This window comes from Triticum aestivum, chromosome 5D (assembly GCF_018294505.1).
Source record: "Triticum aestivum cultivar Chinese Spring chromosome 5D, IWGSC CS RefSeq v2.1, whole genome shotgun sequence".
NCBI lineage: Eukaryota > Viridiplantae > Streptophyta > Magnoliopsida > Poales > Poaceae > Triticum > Triticum aestivum.
Genome location: NC_057808.1, coordinates 249,124,382 through 249,141,383, shown reverse-complemented (window position 1 = coordinate 249,141,383; position 17,002 = coordinate 249,124,382). Strand labels below are relative to the sequence as shown.

General features: G+C 44.9%; 2 protein-coding genes across 2 annotated transcripts; both read right to left on the bottom strand.

Moving 5' to 3' along the window:
- Positions 1-5,821: 5,821 nt before the first annotated feature.
- Positions 5,822-9,776, bottom strand: LOC123120502 (transcription factor LUX). The gene is made up of 5 exons (XM_044540512.1): positions 7,175-9,776; positions 7,025-7,101; positions 6,842-6,878; positions 6,687-6,756; positions 5,822-6,562 (listed from the first exon to the last, which is right to left on the bottom strand). The coding sequence occupies exons 1-5, from the start codon at positions 7,407-7,409 to the stop codon at positions 6,007-6,009; spliced, it is 975 nt and encodes a 324-aa protein (XP_044396447.1). The 5' UTR covers positions 7,410-9,776; the 3' UTR covers positions 5,822-6,006.
- A 1,480-nt stretch (positions 9,777-11,256) lies between these two features.
- Positions 11,257-14,251, bottom strand: LOC123120501 (SAM50-like protein SPAC17C9.06). Its single transcript, XM_044540511.1, has 4 exons — positions 13,729-14,251; positions 12,494-12,976; positions 11,690-12,202; positions 11,257-11,562 (listed from the first exon to the last, which is right to left on the bottom strand). Exons 1-4 carry the CDS (start codon positions 14,197-14,199, stop codon positions 11,482-11,484), a joined length of 1,548 nt encoding a protein of 515 aa, XP_044396446.1. The 5' UTR covers positions 14,200-14,251; the 3' UTR covers positions 11,257-11,481.
- Positions 14,252-17,002: the final 2,751 nt, after the last annotated feature.

Below are 17,002 nucleotides of genomic sequence, written 5' to 3'. Positions count from 1 at the left end.
AGGTGTTGTAGAGGAGCGTATTCGCAGGCGAACCTGCATTGTTTGTGAGTAGAAAGAACAATATCAACAAAATAAATTCCAAAACTGGATTTGATGAAGAATAACAGAAGAGGGGGTGTAGAAAGGAACCATCAACCAAGGCTACAGGAGAATGGTTGCAGAAGTGAGGGGAGCAGGGAAGGAACATCGATGCGGTGGAGATTATATGGGCGTGCGTAGATTAAAGGCAAAACACGAAACGACATATGTATAATTGACCTGCAATAATCTCTAGTTTAGCCCATTCATCAATTTCCATTAATCATCCCTAATTAATACCTCAATGAATCAATGGAAAGTGAAGTTCAATCAATAGCCAGATGTTCGCTTCCCGGTCCACTTTCGCGTGGCATCACCGGCCAAGACGCCGGTCGGTCGACCGGTGAGGGGCCATGTGTCAATCGGACCCGAAGCGTGGTGGCCATGACATGCCATCGGGTTGCTTCCGTCAACGCAGTCGCCATTACCCAGCATCTGCCGCCAGGCGACGGCTTCGTCCCTGCGAAGAAAGGGGAGAGCTGCATTTTTTAGGGTTGAAAGGACGGTATAGATGCATCTGTTTTTGGCTGGGTTGAAGCCCATTAGGCCCAATTTCATAGCAGGCTTCCAAAATTGTCACGCGTGCAGCGGCCCATCACTGATAGCACTCAGTCGTAGCGAAGGAAGCGAGTACAAGGGGTTCAGAGGTAATCGGACGATCAAGAAAGACCAAAACTGAAGATCCGGTGGATACAAACGCAAATAGCCTGAGATGGCTGAAAAAGTGCACAGTTATAATGTCTTTAAATGGATGACATATTGCTGATTGGAAATGATATAGAATTTCTGGATAGCATAAAAGGATACTTGAATAAGAATTTTTCAATGAAAGACCTCGGTGAAGCTGCTTATATATTAGGCATCAAGATCTATAGGGATAGATCGAGACGCTTAATAGGACTTTCACAAAGCACATACCTTGACAAAGTTCTGAAGAAGTGCAAAATGGACCAGTCAAAGAAAGGGTTCTTCCCTGTGTTGCAAGGTGTGAAATTGAGTCAGACTCAAAGTCCGACCACGGCAGAAGATAGAGAGAGAATGAAAGTCAATCCCTATGCCTCAGCCATATGTTCTATAATGTATGTCATGTTGTGTACCAGACCTGATGTGTGCCTTGCCATAAGTTTGTTGGCGGGGAAGTACCAAAGTAATCCAGGAGTGTATCATTGGACAGCGGACAAGAATATGCTGAAGTACCTGAAAGGACCAAGGATACGTTTCTCATTTATGGAGGTGACGAAGAGCTCGTCGTAAAGGGTTACGTCGATGCTAGCTTTGACACAGATCTGGATGACTCTAAGCTGCAAACCGAATATGTACGTGTTTATATTGAATGGTGGAGCTGCCAGTTGGTGCAGTTCCAAGCAGAGCGTCGTGACGGGATCTACATGTGAAGCGGAGAACATAGCGGCTTCGGAAGCAGCACATGAAGGAGTTCATATCCGATCTGGGTGTAATACCCGGTGCATCGGGTCCAATGGCAATCTTTTGTGACAACACTGGAGCTATTGCCTTAGCCAAGGAGTCCAGGTTTCACAAGAGAACCAAACACATCAAGCGACGCTTCAACTCCATTCGTGAAAAGGTCAAGGATGGAGACATAGAAATTTGTAAAACTAGAGATGATACCGAGCATTGCAGCGGGAATTGGATGCGACAATTTCTGTAAGATTTGGCGGTGTGAAACTTAAGTATTCTGATTAGCAATATGAGAATTGAAACTCAAGCACATATAATTTACTATATTTGATTACTATACAGTCGTAGAAAATTTATTTAATATAAGTACTCCCTCCGTTCCTTATATAAAGTGTATTTGTTTTTTGATAAAATTTCACAATGTAAGGTGCATTTCTTCTAAATCCTCATAATTCCCTTTTTATCCCTTCGAAAAGAGGAAAGTATCTCTCTCCTGATTTCTTGTATCTCTCCTTGTATCAAAATAAGGAAACTACCTCTCTCTTGATTGAATGTATCTCTTACTTTCCTTGACTCACTGATTTACTTGCCACAAACCAACAAATCTGCCGAGGGTACTTTTGTCCTAACACCTCTATAATTGTGCGCCTTGGTCACCGTGCCCAAAATAATACACCTTACATAAAGAAACAGAGGGAGTAACATGCATGATGCATGTTAAGCTGGGTCTTTTCCCATGCATAGTGGCATAGTGAGTTTGCATAGTTGCATGTTGAAAGAATTAAATTTAGTGGAGCATGCATGATGGCATGATGAGTTGGCATAGTTGCATGTCAAGATAATTGAGTTAGTGGGGATAAACTATTTAGGTATATAGGATACATACGGATCTGAATGTGGCACACCCGTTGACTAAACCTCTTTCGTGGACAAAACATGATCAACACCAAGACTCCATGGGTGCTAGATTCATTACTATGTAATCTAGATTACTGACTCTAGTGCAAGTGGGAGACTCTTGGAAATATGCTCTAGAGGCAATAATAAAGTGGTTATTATTATATTTCCTTAATCATGATAAAGGTTTATTATTCATGCTCTAATTGTATTGATTGGAAAATTAAATACATGTGTGAATACATAATAAAATACCAAGTCCCTAGTAAGCCTCTACTAGACTAGCTTGTTGATCAAAAGATGGTTAAGGTTTCCTGACCATAGACATGAGTTGTCATTTGATAATGGGATCGCATCATTAGGAGAATGATGTGATGGACAAGACCCATCCGTCAGCTTAGCATATGATCTTTCAGTTTATTGCTATTGTTTTCTTAATGTAAAATACATATTCCTTCGACCATGAGATCATGCAACTCCCGGATACCGGAGGAATACCTTGTGTGCTATCAAACGCCACTTCGTAACTGGGTGATTATAAAGGTGCTCTACAGGTATCTCCGAAGGTGTCTGTTGAGTTGACATGGATCGAGATTAGGATTTGTTACTCCATATGACGGAGAGATATCTCTGGGCCCTCTCGGTAATACAACATCACAAGAATCTTGCAAGCAAAGTGACTAAGGAGTTAGTTACAAGATGATGTATTACAGAACGAGTAAAGAGACTTGTCGGTAACGAGATTGAACTAGATATGGAGATACCGACGATTGAATCTCGGGCAAGTAACATACCGACAGACAAAGGGAACTACGTATGTTCTCATAAAGGTTTGACTGATAAAGATCTTCATAGAATATGTAGGAACCAATACGGGCATCCAGGTCCCTCTATTGGTTATTGACCGGAGAAGCGTCTCGGTCATGTCTACATCATTCTCGAACCCATAGGGTCCGCACACTTAACGTTCGTTGAAGATATAGTACTATATGAGTTATGTGAGTTGGTGAACGAATGTTGTTCGGAGTCCCGGATGAGATCATGGACATGACGAGGAGCTCCAGAATTGTCCGGAGGTAAAGATTGATATATAGGATGATAGCATTTGGTCTCCGGAAAGGTTTCGAAATGCACCGGAGTATTATCGGCTCACCGGAAGGAGTTCCAGAAGGCCACGGGAGCTTATTGGGCCAAACGAGCCAAGGAGGGAGAGCACACCAACCCACATGGGGCTGGCGCGCCCCACCTCTTGGCCGCCGGCCCTAGGGAAGGAAGGAAGAGGGCTAGCCCCCTATTGCCTTCTCTTCCACGCTCAAGGAAAGGAAAAGGGGGGGGGCTCCCCTCCTGCCTTCCCCCCACGTGCCTAAGAAGGAAGGGGGCGCGGCTAGGGCAGGCGCCGGCCCCCTTTGGGGCGCGCCCTAGGCAGCCTCCCTCCCCCTGTCCACCTATATATATGAAAGCAGGGGAGGGGGCAATACACACCACAATTCCAAGCCGTCTGTGGCGGCCCCTCTCCCTCTAGTTCCTCCTCCGTCCAAATCCGTTGTGCTTGGCGAAGCCCGGTAGAAAAGTTTCACCACCATCGTCACCATGTCATCATGCTGCCGGAACTCATCTACTACTTCGCCCCTCTTGCTGGATCGAGAAGGCGAGGATGCTATCGAGCTAAAGTGTGCTGAACGCGGAGGTGCCGTGCATTCGGTGCTTAATCGGTATGGATCGTGAAGGTGTACGACTACATCAACCGCGTTGATAAACGCTTCCGCTTAGCGATCAACAAGGGTATGTAGATACTCTCCCCCTCTCGTAGCTATGCATCTCCATGGATAGATCTTGTGTGTGCGTAGATTTTTTTTGTTTTCCATGAAACGTTCCCCAACATTATGTTCCTCGTGTCATGACATTTCATCTTTGCTGCTCTTTATATGGACTTAAACAAGCCCCTCATGTATGGTTTTGAGAGATCCTCCTCCGTAGTGGTCACTATTGTTGGTTTTTCAGCGAGTGATCATGACTCTACACTCTTTGTACATCGATCATCATGTGGTTAGACTCTTCTTCTTCTCAATGTCGTTGGCCTGATCATCACTAGAGATGACTCCGAGCACATTGCCTTTGTGAAGACTCATCTTAATGAACAATTTATTCTGTGCAATCTTTGATTTCTTCTCTACTTGGGTTTGAGGTTTTTTCTATGTCTGATGGCTTCTTTATTTCTCAAGAGAAAATACATTTAGAATCTTCTTGCTTGTGCCGATCTTATTGATGAGTGCATTGTTGAGACTCCAATGGAGCTCATTGTCCACCTCCAGGCTTATGAAATTTGTCAGATCCGGCGAGCTATCGTCATCTTGTTGGGTGTCTTGTCTATGTTGCTATCACTAGTCTGGATATTTTTTACCTTGTCCACATTACACCTCTGCCCCCAATTAGGTTTACTACAGCCACCTCCTTCGCATTCTACGATATCTTCGTGGAACTCTCCCCCCCCCCCCTCTCTCTCTCTCTCACTTTAGGCTTATTCAGATGCTACTTGGGCTAATGATCCTTCGAATCATCGGTCGTTTTCTGCTTAATGTGTTTTACTTGGTGGTTATCTAATTGTTTGGAAGACGACAAAATTAAATTACAGTTTCATGTTCGAGTGGGAGGATGAGTTGTGAGTTATGGCTCTCTTTGACAACATAGGTGACTTGGCTATTGTGGCTGCTTGAATTTTTTTGTATTTATATCAATACAATCACTTTTGTCTTGTTATACTATACATGGTGAAGCATGAGATCACCGTGCATAATTGCATATTGATGATGATGCTTCCTTTCTGTGTGTGTGTGCGGGGGTGGGGGGGGGGAATAAATCGAATTTGGCTGCACTTAATACATGAGAAACATATACAAGTGCTATATTTCCTTATTCTTAATCATGCTTGGTTTGGTTAAATGGGTTTTTCATGTGGCTTGAATTAATCTGATAAATCTGCAATGTGCTTATTTTTCATCAACATATTTTACTGATAGCATGCGAACCCTTACTTAACCTGATGACTAACTACCTTATATGTGTTGCAGTGAATGTAGTTGCTATCATCATCTTTCAACTTAGCTTTCTCTAGGAACGCATTAAAATTCAAAGGAACAGTAGCACGGGCCATTGATCTACAACAACATAGACATGCAAAATACTATCAGGTACTAAGTTCATAATAAATTAAAGTTTAATTAATCATATTACTTAAAACTCCCACTTAGATAGACATCCCTCTAATCTTCTAAGTGATCACGTGATTCAAATCAACTAAACCATGTCCGATCATCACGATGGTGGATCCTCTTGGGCTGCCCTAGGTTAGGACGATTTTTTGTTTAACTTTTCAAACTAACTGTTAGATTTAAAATGGAAAGAAAAATCTTCCGAAAAGCCAGCGTAATAACATACGACTTTTTTCCTGAGGACATATCTTCATTAATTTAGATGCACCTATAAACCAACAAACATTAATTAGAAGATAACATAATATGTATGGTAAAACATAGGTATATATGTTCGCTCTACATAATATATAACATATGTATGTATGGACAAGTACCACGAGATATCACCACATTGTGTAGATCATATGGTGAGATCAAGAGTACTTGCCCTCCTTGTAGCATGCTCATCTACTGCATGATCACTAGCACTAGTACTACTCATCTTCCTAGGAGCATCCCTAGGAGAGAACAAGGACAGAGATAGCATAGTGGCAGTGCTGGTCTCATCCACTTGTTCTTCATCGGCTCCTTTCTCATCAGGGCCTTCTTTCACCCAGCCGCAGCCCGATCTCCTCCGCTTCGCCTCCCTCATCGGCACGGGGAGACCGAGCGAGAGACCGAGATCAAGATCAAGAAGAACATGGGTATCGTCGTCATTGCGCACTGTCAGTTGCAGCAGTCGTTTAGGCTGGTGGTTCATGGTATGATGATCGTTCCGAGATGGACAGCCTGACTGCATCATCAATCCCGGATTGCTAGATGCAGCCCGAGCTACATGTTGAGCTCGGGACCGAAGGAAAGCCGCCTCGGCTTCAGCTTCCAAAGAGTTGTAGGTCTTGGATCCAAGAAAGGGGCGACCATGGGCCCAATATGGTTCATGGAAGCTTCTCCATGGAGGCCATGCAGCAGCACCAAACCTAGTTCATAGTTACCAACGGGATCAGTCAGATCAAGAAGCTAGCTAAGGACTGGTTGCTTGCATGATTTGCTACCCACGCAACAGATTGAAGGTGTGTAGACAAAATTAATGGATCCAACTACCTTGACAACATGGTGCCGGCGCCACTCTGGCGATGATGGAAGGCATGGGGCAAGGGGAGATGACCTATGACTGCAAAAATAAATTCTATCAGATCGATCAGAAAAACACCAAAGCAAGGAAAGAAAAATCATTCATTTTTACTCCCACAACATACCCTGGCCTGAGTCATCAATCTTCTTACTCCTATACATCTGAAGATGGTTGAATTTACGACATCATGCAAGAGGACACATATGTTCATTAATTAGTAAACAAAGCAGGCAGGGAAAGATCATCATCAGACAAGAAAGAAAACCTAAGTTGCACACGGATGTTTAAATAATTGATTAACGTAGACCTGGAGGTGGCTCTTGACATGGCCTATGCTAAGCCCTCTGACGTTCATCAACTGAAGAACGAGCTTCGGAGTTGCACCTATATATATACACCCACAAAACACGGAGTTAACATGGGATAAGATGATGGTAACTGAATGAGGAAGCCTTACGGTCTTGGCCGCCGAGCCTGTGAATGGCGCGGACGAAGCAGTGGTGGAGCTCCGGCGTCCAGCGGAGGCGCGGGTTCTTGGAGCGGACGTAGGGGCGCACCGACGAGGACGACAAAGAGTTCCCCCTGCAGGCGTCCTCCTGCTCTTGACGGCTCGCTCCCTCCTCCTCCACCGTGCTGTCATCGTTGCTCGGCGAGGCGCCCGAGCTCCCATCGCCTCCCTTGCTCGCCTCCATGGGAGATAGATCAACGGACGACCGGCCGTGCCTCGGACGATCTAGTAGCTAGTTGACAAGGACCTTGGTGCCGCTGCCTCCATCTGGTCAGTGGTGATATCGCAGTGATCAGTAGTGTGGAGAAAGAGAGAGGGGCCAAATTAATGGTGAGGTCACGGCTCAGTTCTATCTGCCTATCTATCTAGAAAGGTTTGTCAAGATGCATATGGGAATTTAAGCTGGCGTGTATGAGACGATATAGCAAGGGATGATCTCACTCATATTTATGCGGGTGGCTGGCCCTTGGAAGGAAGCATATATACATCAGTTTGTCTAATTCACATCTAGATGTTTTTTAAGGATGTCACATCTAATCTCCCACAAGTATATAATACAGCAACAAGAAACAAAAAAAAACTAGGACAAAAAAAAGACCACAAACAGAGTGGACATCAACTTAGATGTGACACCTAGACAGACCCTATATACATTACATCTGCAAAGGGGAGATAGATAGATGGATAGATCGATCTGGAGAGGGTGAAAGATGCAGTTATAACCGCCCAAAAACTTTACAGTACCGGCCAGTACTGCCGGCTCCTGTCGATCGGAAAAGGGGAAAGGAAAACTAACCAGTACGTGCTGCCGTGCTGGTCGATCACTAACACTAGCTGCTAGTGCTACTAGCCAAGGAGAGGAGAGGGGACAATAATTCCTTGAGAAAAAAGGAGGCACGGCTAAGAGGCTAGTGATTAAAGTTAAGTACTGCCCAAAGTCTTGGGCTCCTAACTTGCATTTTGGCCTGTAGCTTTCTGCGGTCTCCAGCTAACCAGTGGGTGTGAAAACGAGAGGAGGAGACAAGTACCCCCAAGAGGCCAAGACTAACAAACTTCTAGCATGTCCAACAAAGTCACTGCACATATGTGTACGTGTGAGTGCACGCCCATGGGTTTCCATGCATGCACTCGCTGCCATCTTTGGGGTACATGTGTCCATCAAACCTGATACTGATTTATATGTGTACATACATACATGTCAGCGCGGTACTCCATGTTTTGAGAAGAGCAATGAATTGATGAAGCACATGTACTCTTGTTTCCCTGTATTTAGAAATGTATGTCGGTCGCTTTCTGACTTTTTCATGTATGTCCTCAAAATGCAAGGCTTGGCTACAATCTCTGACTGCTGCGGTACGTTTTGATAAGCAACAAAAATTGCGTAGCACAAAAGGATTTTGCACGATACAGTCTTGTAAGTCTCAGTCGACTAAGACTTAACGAACGAACTCTCAGTAGATACTATATCCATGAGATCTTACATTGAGATTCGTGCAAAATTTTCTTCTTAGTTTTTTCATTTTCTCTCGCATGCTATGTCACTTGACTAAGACTTGGTTAAATCTCAGTCGACTGAGACATAGCCACACCCAATGCAATATTATTTTCAAAGAGAGGATTTATCGATGCAATTCGGCAGATCTTAGCAGTCAAACTTCCAAAAGCTTGACCACTCATCCCATGAAGACATACATTTCAGAACTGGAATAGGACGTACAACTAACTAGGTTGGAGAGAAGCTACATGCCTTTTGAGGTTGAACGTACGCCTACACCATGACCCATGGATGTACGTACATCCAGTTCATCATTCACGACTTGTTGGCATCATCATATATATTGGACTGGACCAGCAGTACTGCATGCAGTTTGGTCACTACTAGGAAGCTATACTAGTAGGAAATAGCCAGAGCGCTTACAAGAATATAACCTTCCATGTGCCAACCATGTTTAAGCAATAATATAACATGGACCAGAGAACAAGGAGCTAGATAGGTGGGTTCTCCAATTGACCAACTAGAGAGCTGCAGGCGATGCCATGCACGTAAACATCCACATCTCATCTTTCCATGCTGCAGCTTGGACATACAAACTGCTAGTTGGTCAATAATCATCAACTTTTCTTATCTTTTGGATTTCACTACAAATTGAACGTCAGACTTTTAAGCATATGCCAAATCAAACGTCCGAGATGACAAATTATGTTGTTGCGAGGATGGCAAATTCCTTTAGCAAACATGGCAAATCCTTTGCCATGTTCAGTTTTTTGTAAGGAATTGCCTTGCTCGCTAAAGAAAATTGCTATCCTCGCAACAACATATTTTTGTCATAAAACGTTCGACTTGCCATGCTTAAAAATCTGACGTCAGACTTTTAGCGTTTCCATATTTTTTTTAATGAAGTTTGAATTTAACATTCACATTCAACCCATAAACAACCCTGACAAAGTGCCGTGGTTTGAACAAATTAGTGTATTTGCATCTGGTACTAGAGTACCAAATTTCCCCAAGACCTGTGGGCACAAATCAAACCAAGTGCACCTCCATACTCCCTCTGTAAAGAAATATAAGAGCGCTTAGATCACTATTTGATCTAAATGCTCTTATATTTCTTTATGAAGGGAGTACTCCAGATGTATTATGGACATAACTAAAGGACAATAATCTGTAGTACATATAGTGTAGTAACCCTGACACGCATTGGACACTTTATTAATCAAACTTTTTGTTGAATGGTGTTCAATAAACTGATAGCACTTTACCTTTACGGTACTTGTACACAATTAAATTCTTCTTTTTGACTCTCTTTCTTCATTCTTCCCTAACAAAATTTTAAAAAGTGACATCTCTGGCAGATATACCACTACTTAGCAGTGCAAATAGTACAGGTAGTCCAATAGGTGTACTGGTGCTTCTTGATTAAACTCCTTCAGATTTTCTCCTATATTTTATGCATTTCGATCTCTAAGTAAACAAAACTTATTGACCACCAGACAAAATCATTTCAAGAAAATGAAAGGACAAAATCTCAGCAAACATGCACGTGTAGAGCATATAGAGCTATGTTTTTTTTTCAGAGAATGACAATATAGCTTTATATGAATGAATGACATAACAAAGCATGTCCAGTTTTCCGTTTTGCATTATTGTCATTATTGACACTTGCATGGTACAAAGCGAATCCTTAATTCCATTCCATGCTAAATTCTTTTCAAAGCAAATCGGAACTAGCCTTTTCGATCTACATTAAAGAATCCTCTTTTTTCCTCATCATCCCAGTTTCAAAGACCAGCTAACTTGGACAGCTAATCGTCCTAGCTGCAATAATAGTCCATTTGCTTAATCTGTCTGATTTACTTTGTAATTAATTAGATCATCAAGCAGAATCATAAATTTATCTGTTTCATGCAGGCTGATATTGCAAAGAAACAAGAAGCTTAGAAGAGGTAGACTGAAACAGAAACTGTAAAAGAATCTCCACAAAGAAAGAATATATATGGTAGCAATAAGAAATTAGTTAAGGGTGCAGGTACTGACTGTGACAAAAAGGAGAATTCGATCAACAGTACGCCAAACATAATCAGCAATGTTTAGGTTCACCAAACCCGTGGCATATTATGTCAAACAGGGTGGCAGCTGCCTTACCTGCAACTGCAGAAAAAGAGAGATGTACGTAGCACCTGGATAGAGATGTCGCCGTCCTCTTAGAAATCTGAATCTGCTGTCCGTCTGGATACACATGTATATGTTCTTCCGTCTGAGATCAGCAATAAAGTTGTTCCGTAACAGCTGAAAATGACCTGTGTTTCTCCTCTACTCTACACCAAAAAAGAAAATCGGCTAATGTTTTACACGGCAAGATGACCAACATCATAGTAGATGTCTATTTCTGCCTATGCAATCACAACGGTAAGATAGCCAGCAGTCAATTCATAAGAATTTCCAAAACATGATTCCAGGAAAATATTTACACACACTGTACAATCTTTCTCCGTACACATCACTATTTCTCTCACTTCCAGAAGCATGTTGATAAGCATTGAAAACTGAATCCCTCTATCTCTTATTTTCATTCAGATTCGAGACTTTACAGGCCACAACAATTAATCAACAAGCCAGGACAAGAATTCATCGTCACCTACAGTTTGTGAATTTCTAGAGAGGCTTGCAAGTTCTTGGGAAAAAAATGACAAGTGGGGTCATATTAAGAAAAATTAATACAAATATTCATCTTCATAGAAAGGTGTAGCAAAATAAATTAGGGCGAAGAGAAGTTGAACTGTATGCCTGTCTTCGCCCTGTCATTAGCAAACTGTTTTAGGATGTGGCAGTAGTTCATCTGGTAAAAAAAAGGAAAACACTTATTCAGTACAAAAAACTAATATGTTATACTGTGTATCATTGACAAAATAATGTAATTTCACCAGTTACTTCAATGATGCAGATGAGGGATGCCAAGCACAAACCTCTATGCGAAACAATCTGGTTGGCACAACCACACCAAATCCTGCAGAACTCCTGAACGTTTTTAGGAACTCGGTAACGGAAAATCTTCTGATATCACGCTCTGTGAACTTAGCATGGTTCCCAGCTGAGACAAATGCATGGCCATGAATCCCAAGCTCCCTGAGTGGCTTCAGAGGTAGATCAAATGAAAGATCAGCAAAGGCTGTGACTGCTATGTCACCTCCCAGTGCATCTAGCTCAGGAGAAATGGGAGCAGCATTTTCAGAATTCTTGGGGGCACAGGCTTGTGAGTCTGTTGGTCCTAGCCCCCTTGACTTGAAGCCCAATAGTGATGACGGTCCACCCAAGCGGCAAACAAGAGACCTATTGCCGCCCAAGTAAAAGCGTTCTGGAAGTGATGAGATAGAGCATGTTGATCCTGTGGCCAATGGATGGATGACCCCAGCAGCCACTCCGGCATTCAGAGCACCATTCCACACACCCAGTGGCATAGCTACCCGAAGATCAAATTCCTAATGCAGGGTGAATAAAAATTAGTCATGCTAATGACAACTGAAAATGTATGTTTTTGCTACTTCTAGATGTTTCCGTTTGAATAGGTTCAGTTGCTAAAGATAGTATTTTCCCTAATGTATACCACATTATATTCTAGTACTAGAAAATAACGATGGAGACTATTCCATTCAAAGTCAAAGTTGCTGATTTTGTCAAGCAGGAGCAAAGATTGAAAAGGATGGACAAAAAATCTACATCCTGAAATGGAATACAAAGTATGACTACAAACATAAAGATTTTCGACATACCTGTCTAACAAAACGCGTGTTTTTGCTGTCTGGGGCAAGACCTCCAACTTGAGAAGATGAAAGAAAAGCATATCCACGTGTAGGTCTTATGCTTGAATCTCTCTGGTCAATTTTGTATGTATATTTAATAGAGGATAGTAGGCTATGCTCTAACTGGTCCCTTATGGAACTGGAGGACAACCGTGCTGGGTCAATTATAGTTCTCCATGAGAGATTGTAAGCAAGGTTATGGTTCATCGTGGAGAGCAACCCAACAGAAACCCCCATCAGGTGTTCTCTGAGTGAGGACTTTAACCAGTCCTCAGAGAGAAATGACACTTGAGCCATCAGTGGAGTGGGTATTGATCCAATTCTCGGTATTAAGGCTCCAACACTGAGCTCCATTGTCTGATCTAAACCAAGAAGACCAGATGCATCCCAGGTCTCACAGTATCCAAATAGATTCTTGAACCTCAGTGAACCTTCAACTGAGCATGATCTTGTCTGCAAGAGATTTGAAGGGGGAGAAATTAATGGCATGAGTAACTTCAAGGATGCATTGGGATAGTACAGCTGATAATAACCACCATGGCATCCTACTCCCTACCAGAAGAGATCGTTAGAAATACCCTTGCATGATTAACACAACCCCCACCCCGGACCCACACAAACCTACACCCAGTTATGCAGTGGGCCATGGCTGTACTAACATAAACATGGCTTCCACACAAAGGGCTAGAACAGGAAATCATTAAAAGGAACCTATAATTTGTGTGTGCAAAAACTAGGAAATGTTAGCAAAACTACAGTGTGACGCCACAAAGTGCATGTAGCAGGTCGACGCAAGAACAATCACAGTCCATTCCTTTGCTGAATAAGAACAATTTCTCGTTTTCCCAAAGTAAATGCAAGAACTGCATGCTCCATTCTTTTGAAACAAAACACATTCACACATACACCTCAATTTGTCTCATTCCTATCCATCACCCAAGACACTGCAGATACCTTCTAGATAAAGGCTACAATACGAAGGGAAAGCATTATCTAATCATTGTGGGAGAAAAGAAGCTAAATACAAATCAGTTTCAAGTACTCCATTCTCTAATGTTTTAGCTGAATGCCTCAATTGGCTAAATTAGACTCTCGTCCCTAAATTGAATTAAGGCGGTATTGGTCTGACGTTAATAAATCAAGCAATCGTGCAAGTCAGCCCAGTTCAACAGAAGGAAGACATTTTCGTTGAGATCGGTGTGGACCTCCGTGTTGGCGAAGACGCCGAGCCCGCCGGCAGCGCGGCCCCTAGCCTCGGTGACGTCGACAAGGACGACGACGGCGCCGCCTCTCGCGTCCGCAGGGACCCCCGGTGGCGCGGTGTCTAGGGTGATGGAGACGGATTCGAAGGCGCCGAGGCGACGGAGCCGCTCGCCGGCCGCTGCGGCGGCACGCAGGAGCTCCGGCACGGTAGCGGCGCGCGCGAGGTCCTGCCCCACCGCTGCCTCCGCGGCGGCCCGGCGCGTGCGGGCGCAGCCCCGGATCGTGACGTCGTGCACCCGGATCCGGACCTCGTCCGCCGTGAGGCGGCGAAGAACGGCCTCGAGGCGATCCTCCGCGCTGCCGGCGGGAAGCGGGCGGGAGGGATCGTCATCGTCGTCGTCGTCCTCGAATTCGTCGTCGTCATCCTCATCGTCGTCGTAGTGCTGGGGGTACTTGGATGCGGTGGTGGCCATTGGAGGAAGGGAGGGAGAAAAAAGCTAGGGGAGCACTCACACGCCTGTCAACTACCTGAAGCAAAGGACAAAAATGTTTAACTCCAACATGGATTGATTCGCATTCCTTTTTTTTTTTTGCCTTATCTCTTTTTCTAACAAGTTGCAAAAAAAAATGAAAAACATAATCATGGGTATTTGTATTCTGGTGTATGTTTTTCTTTTGTGGGGTAAAGGGAGTTTTATTGCATTGTAGTAGTGTTACAGTTCAGAGGCCACAAATCCTCAATACAAGGTGAAACCGACAGCAAGGATAAATCCGCAGCGGCTATAGTTGGCCAACCAATCCGCAACTCTATTCTAACTACGGTGAATCTTCTGTGAACAAAACTCCCTATTACACATCAACTCTTTAATTTCTTAAACTAAATGCCCATATACCGAACGAACCAATGCATTGTTTGATAGAACTGATAGTGCTTTAGAAGAATCTGACTGAACCATAATTGAAAGTGTTGTATGTTGGATAGCCAGGACCATTCCTGGCATCAATGCATGAATCTCCTCTTCCAAGGCATCGTTACAATGGAAAATAACTCGATAAGTTGCAAATAAGTTAGGTCCGACAGGGCGGAACCTTATACTTTGCACCGGATTCCAAGCCGCTCTCGTGTCTCTATAGAACACAGATTGGCCGAAGATTTTCTGAGTATGAGCCCTAGCTAGAGCCAAGCACCAAACACTATCGCTGATCTCTGGGTCATCCTCATCCACCACAACATCATCGAACTCTTCGTCATTAAGATCAAGTTGATCAAAAAAGTCACCAAGATTCACCTTGGCGGTCGCCACGCCGCGCCGCTCGTGACGGCGTGAGCATCAGAGGGGATCTCCATTCGGCGGAGGTCAGGAGGACCGGCCAAGAAGGACGAGGGGGATCCCGGACCTCAGGCCGAACACATGTAGGTTGGACTCGAAGACGATCGCAATTGCCTAAGAGGAAGGAAACCCCAACCGCGCACGTAGGGGAGTCAGAATTGTATTCTGGTGTGTGTACATCAAAAGGAATTTGGTGCAAACGTATAATTTGCACAAACCATTAAAATAAATAAGATTTGGCCATCTAATTTAAGTATACACTACTTTGTTGTCCATTTGTGCATCAGTGCATGACATACAGAATTGTATTATTGCATTATTTATCCCATATGGGCATTGAAACAGTAATATCATCACATATGTAAATGTGTTCTCCCATAAATATTGCAGTGTGTGAGAATAGAGCATTTTTTTAATAGGAAAACACCCTAAAGTACTTCATATCTGATTCATATTAAGGATTTTTTTTTACAAAAAGCATGGGAGCCAACCAACATATAAATCAAAAGTCAACCACCACCACAACTCCATGGAGCACAATATAACTGTATATCATGAAGGCTTTTGCAGAAAGGGTGGTGTGAAACTGACGGTGGATCACGACAATCGGTATTTCCATGTCAAAATGGACACATTTTTCGTCAAGATGTGGACTCTTCCTCACCAAAACGGACACGAGCTATTCTACGTTTTGATGGAGATGCATCAACTTAGTAGGAGTCACTACTACAATTTAGGGCTATTCATACGGTTTGGACCCTCAATCGCACATAGTTTTCCGGAACCATGTGCTCGAGTGGTTGGGGATAGGGAGGATCCATCGCTAACCAGTGAGAAAATGTCTATGATGTTCTGGGGTTTTCAAATGGCCCACAAAAATCGACTGGGGAAAAGAGTTTTGGAGAGAGAGCGAGAGCAATCCCGCCGCCCCGCCGTGCGTCACTCCGACGCCGGCGTCCACCACACCGCCGCTAGCCGCTCCGGCGGCCACCCGCCCTGCTCTTCCTCGCGCGGTGCGCTCCTCTTCTCCTCGCGCACCCCCCCCCCCCCCCCCCCCCGCGCGCGCCATGGGATCCAGTCCTTGTTCCGTCACCTCGGCCTTCCAGGGTGAGCGGCCGGTCGTCTCTGGTCTTGGCCTCTCGTCGGCGTCGGCGTCGGAGAGCTCGGCTGGGGACGGGGTCCCCGCAGCTCGGCCGGAGGAGGGTCTCGCGGGCGGCCCGTCGCGGCGGATCTCGCCATGGTAGGAAGCGCCTGCCTCAAAGAGGACGCTTTGGAAGCGCCGCCTCGAGGAGCGGCCGTCGGTGGAGATTCCCCGGCGCCCTTTGCCCGGCCGCAAGGAGGTCTCGCCGGAGATGCGGGACAGATGTTTCAAGTGCCTCGAGAAGGGGCATTTCCTGAAGGACTGCACGAACAAGGTGGTGTGCCTCCGATGCAGGTTGTCCGGTCATGTCGCCAGCCAGTGCAAGAGGCCGCGCAGTCCGTCGCCGGTGGAGGAGCTCAGGCGCGACGCCGCTGCCAAGGTGGCCAGAGGCGCTTCAGGATCGCGCGTGGGAGCGCGCTCGGGTCCGTCAAGGCCGAGCCAGTCGGCGCCGCGTGCGCTGCCACCTCCTTCATCGTCACTTCCGGGCGTCGCGGCGCCGGCGGTCTGGCCCTTCCCGCCGGATCCTCGTTTGGAGGTCGCTCCTGATTTGGAGATGGCGCCGGCTGAGCTCTGTGTTGTCAGGCGTTCGAGGGCTATGGTGGAGCTTGAGGGGCGTCTTCAGAACACCATGGTCGTGTACTTCGGTGGAGACAGGTCGGAGCTCTCGCCAGAGTTGGTTCTGCAGGCGCTGCACGAGAAGCGGGGTATCTCACCGGATAGAGTGCCCGTTCATGCCGGAGGATTTCTTGGTGGTGTTTGCGAGGCAGGAGGATCGAGCCAGTGTGGGTTTGCAGCCGGTGCTAG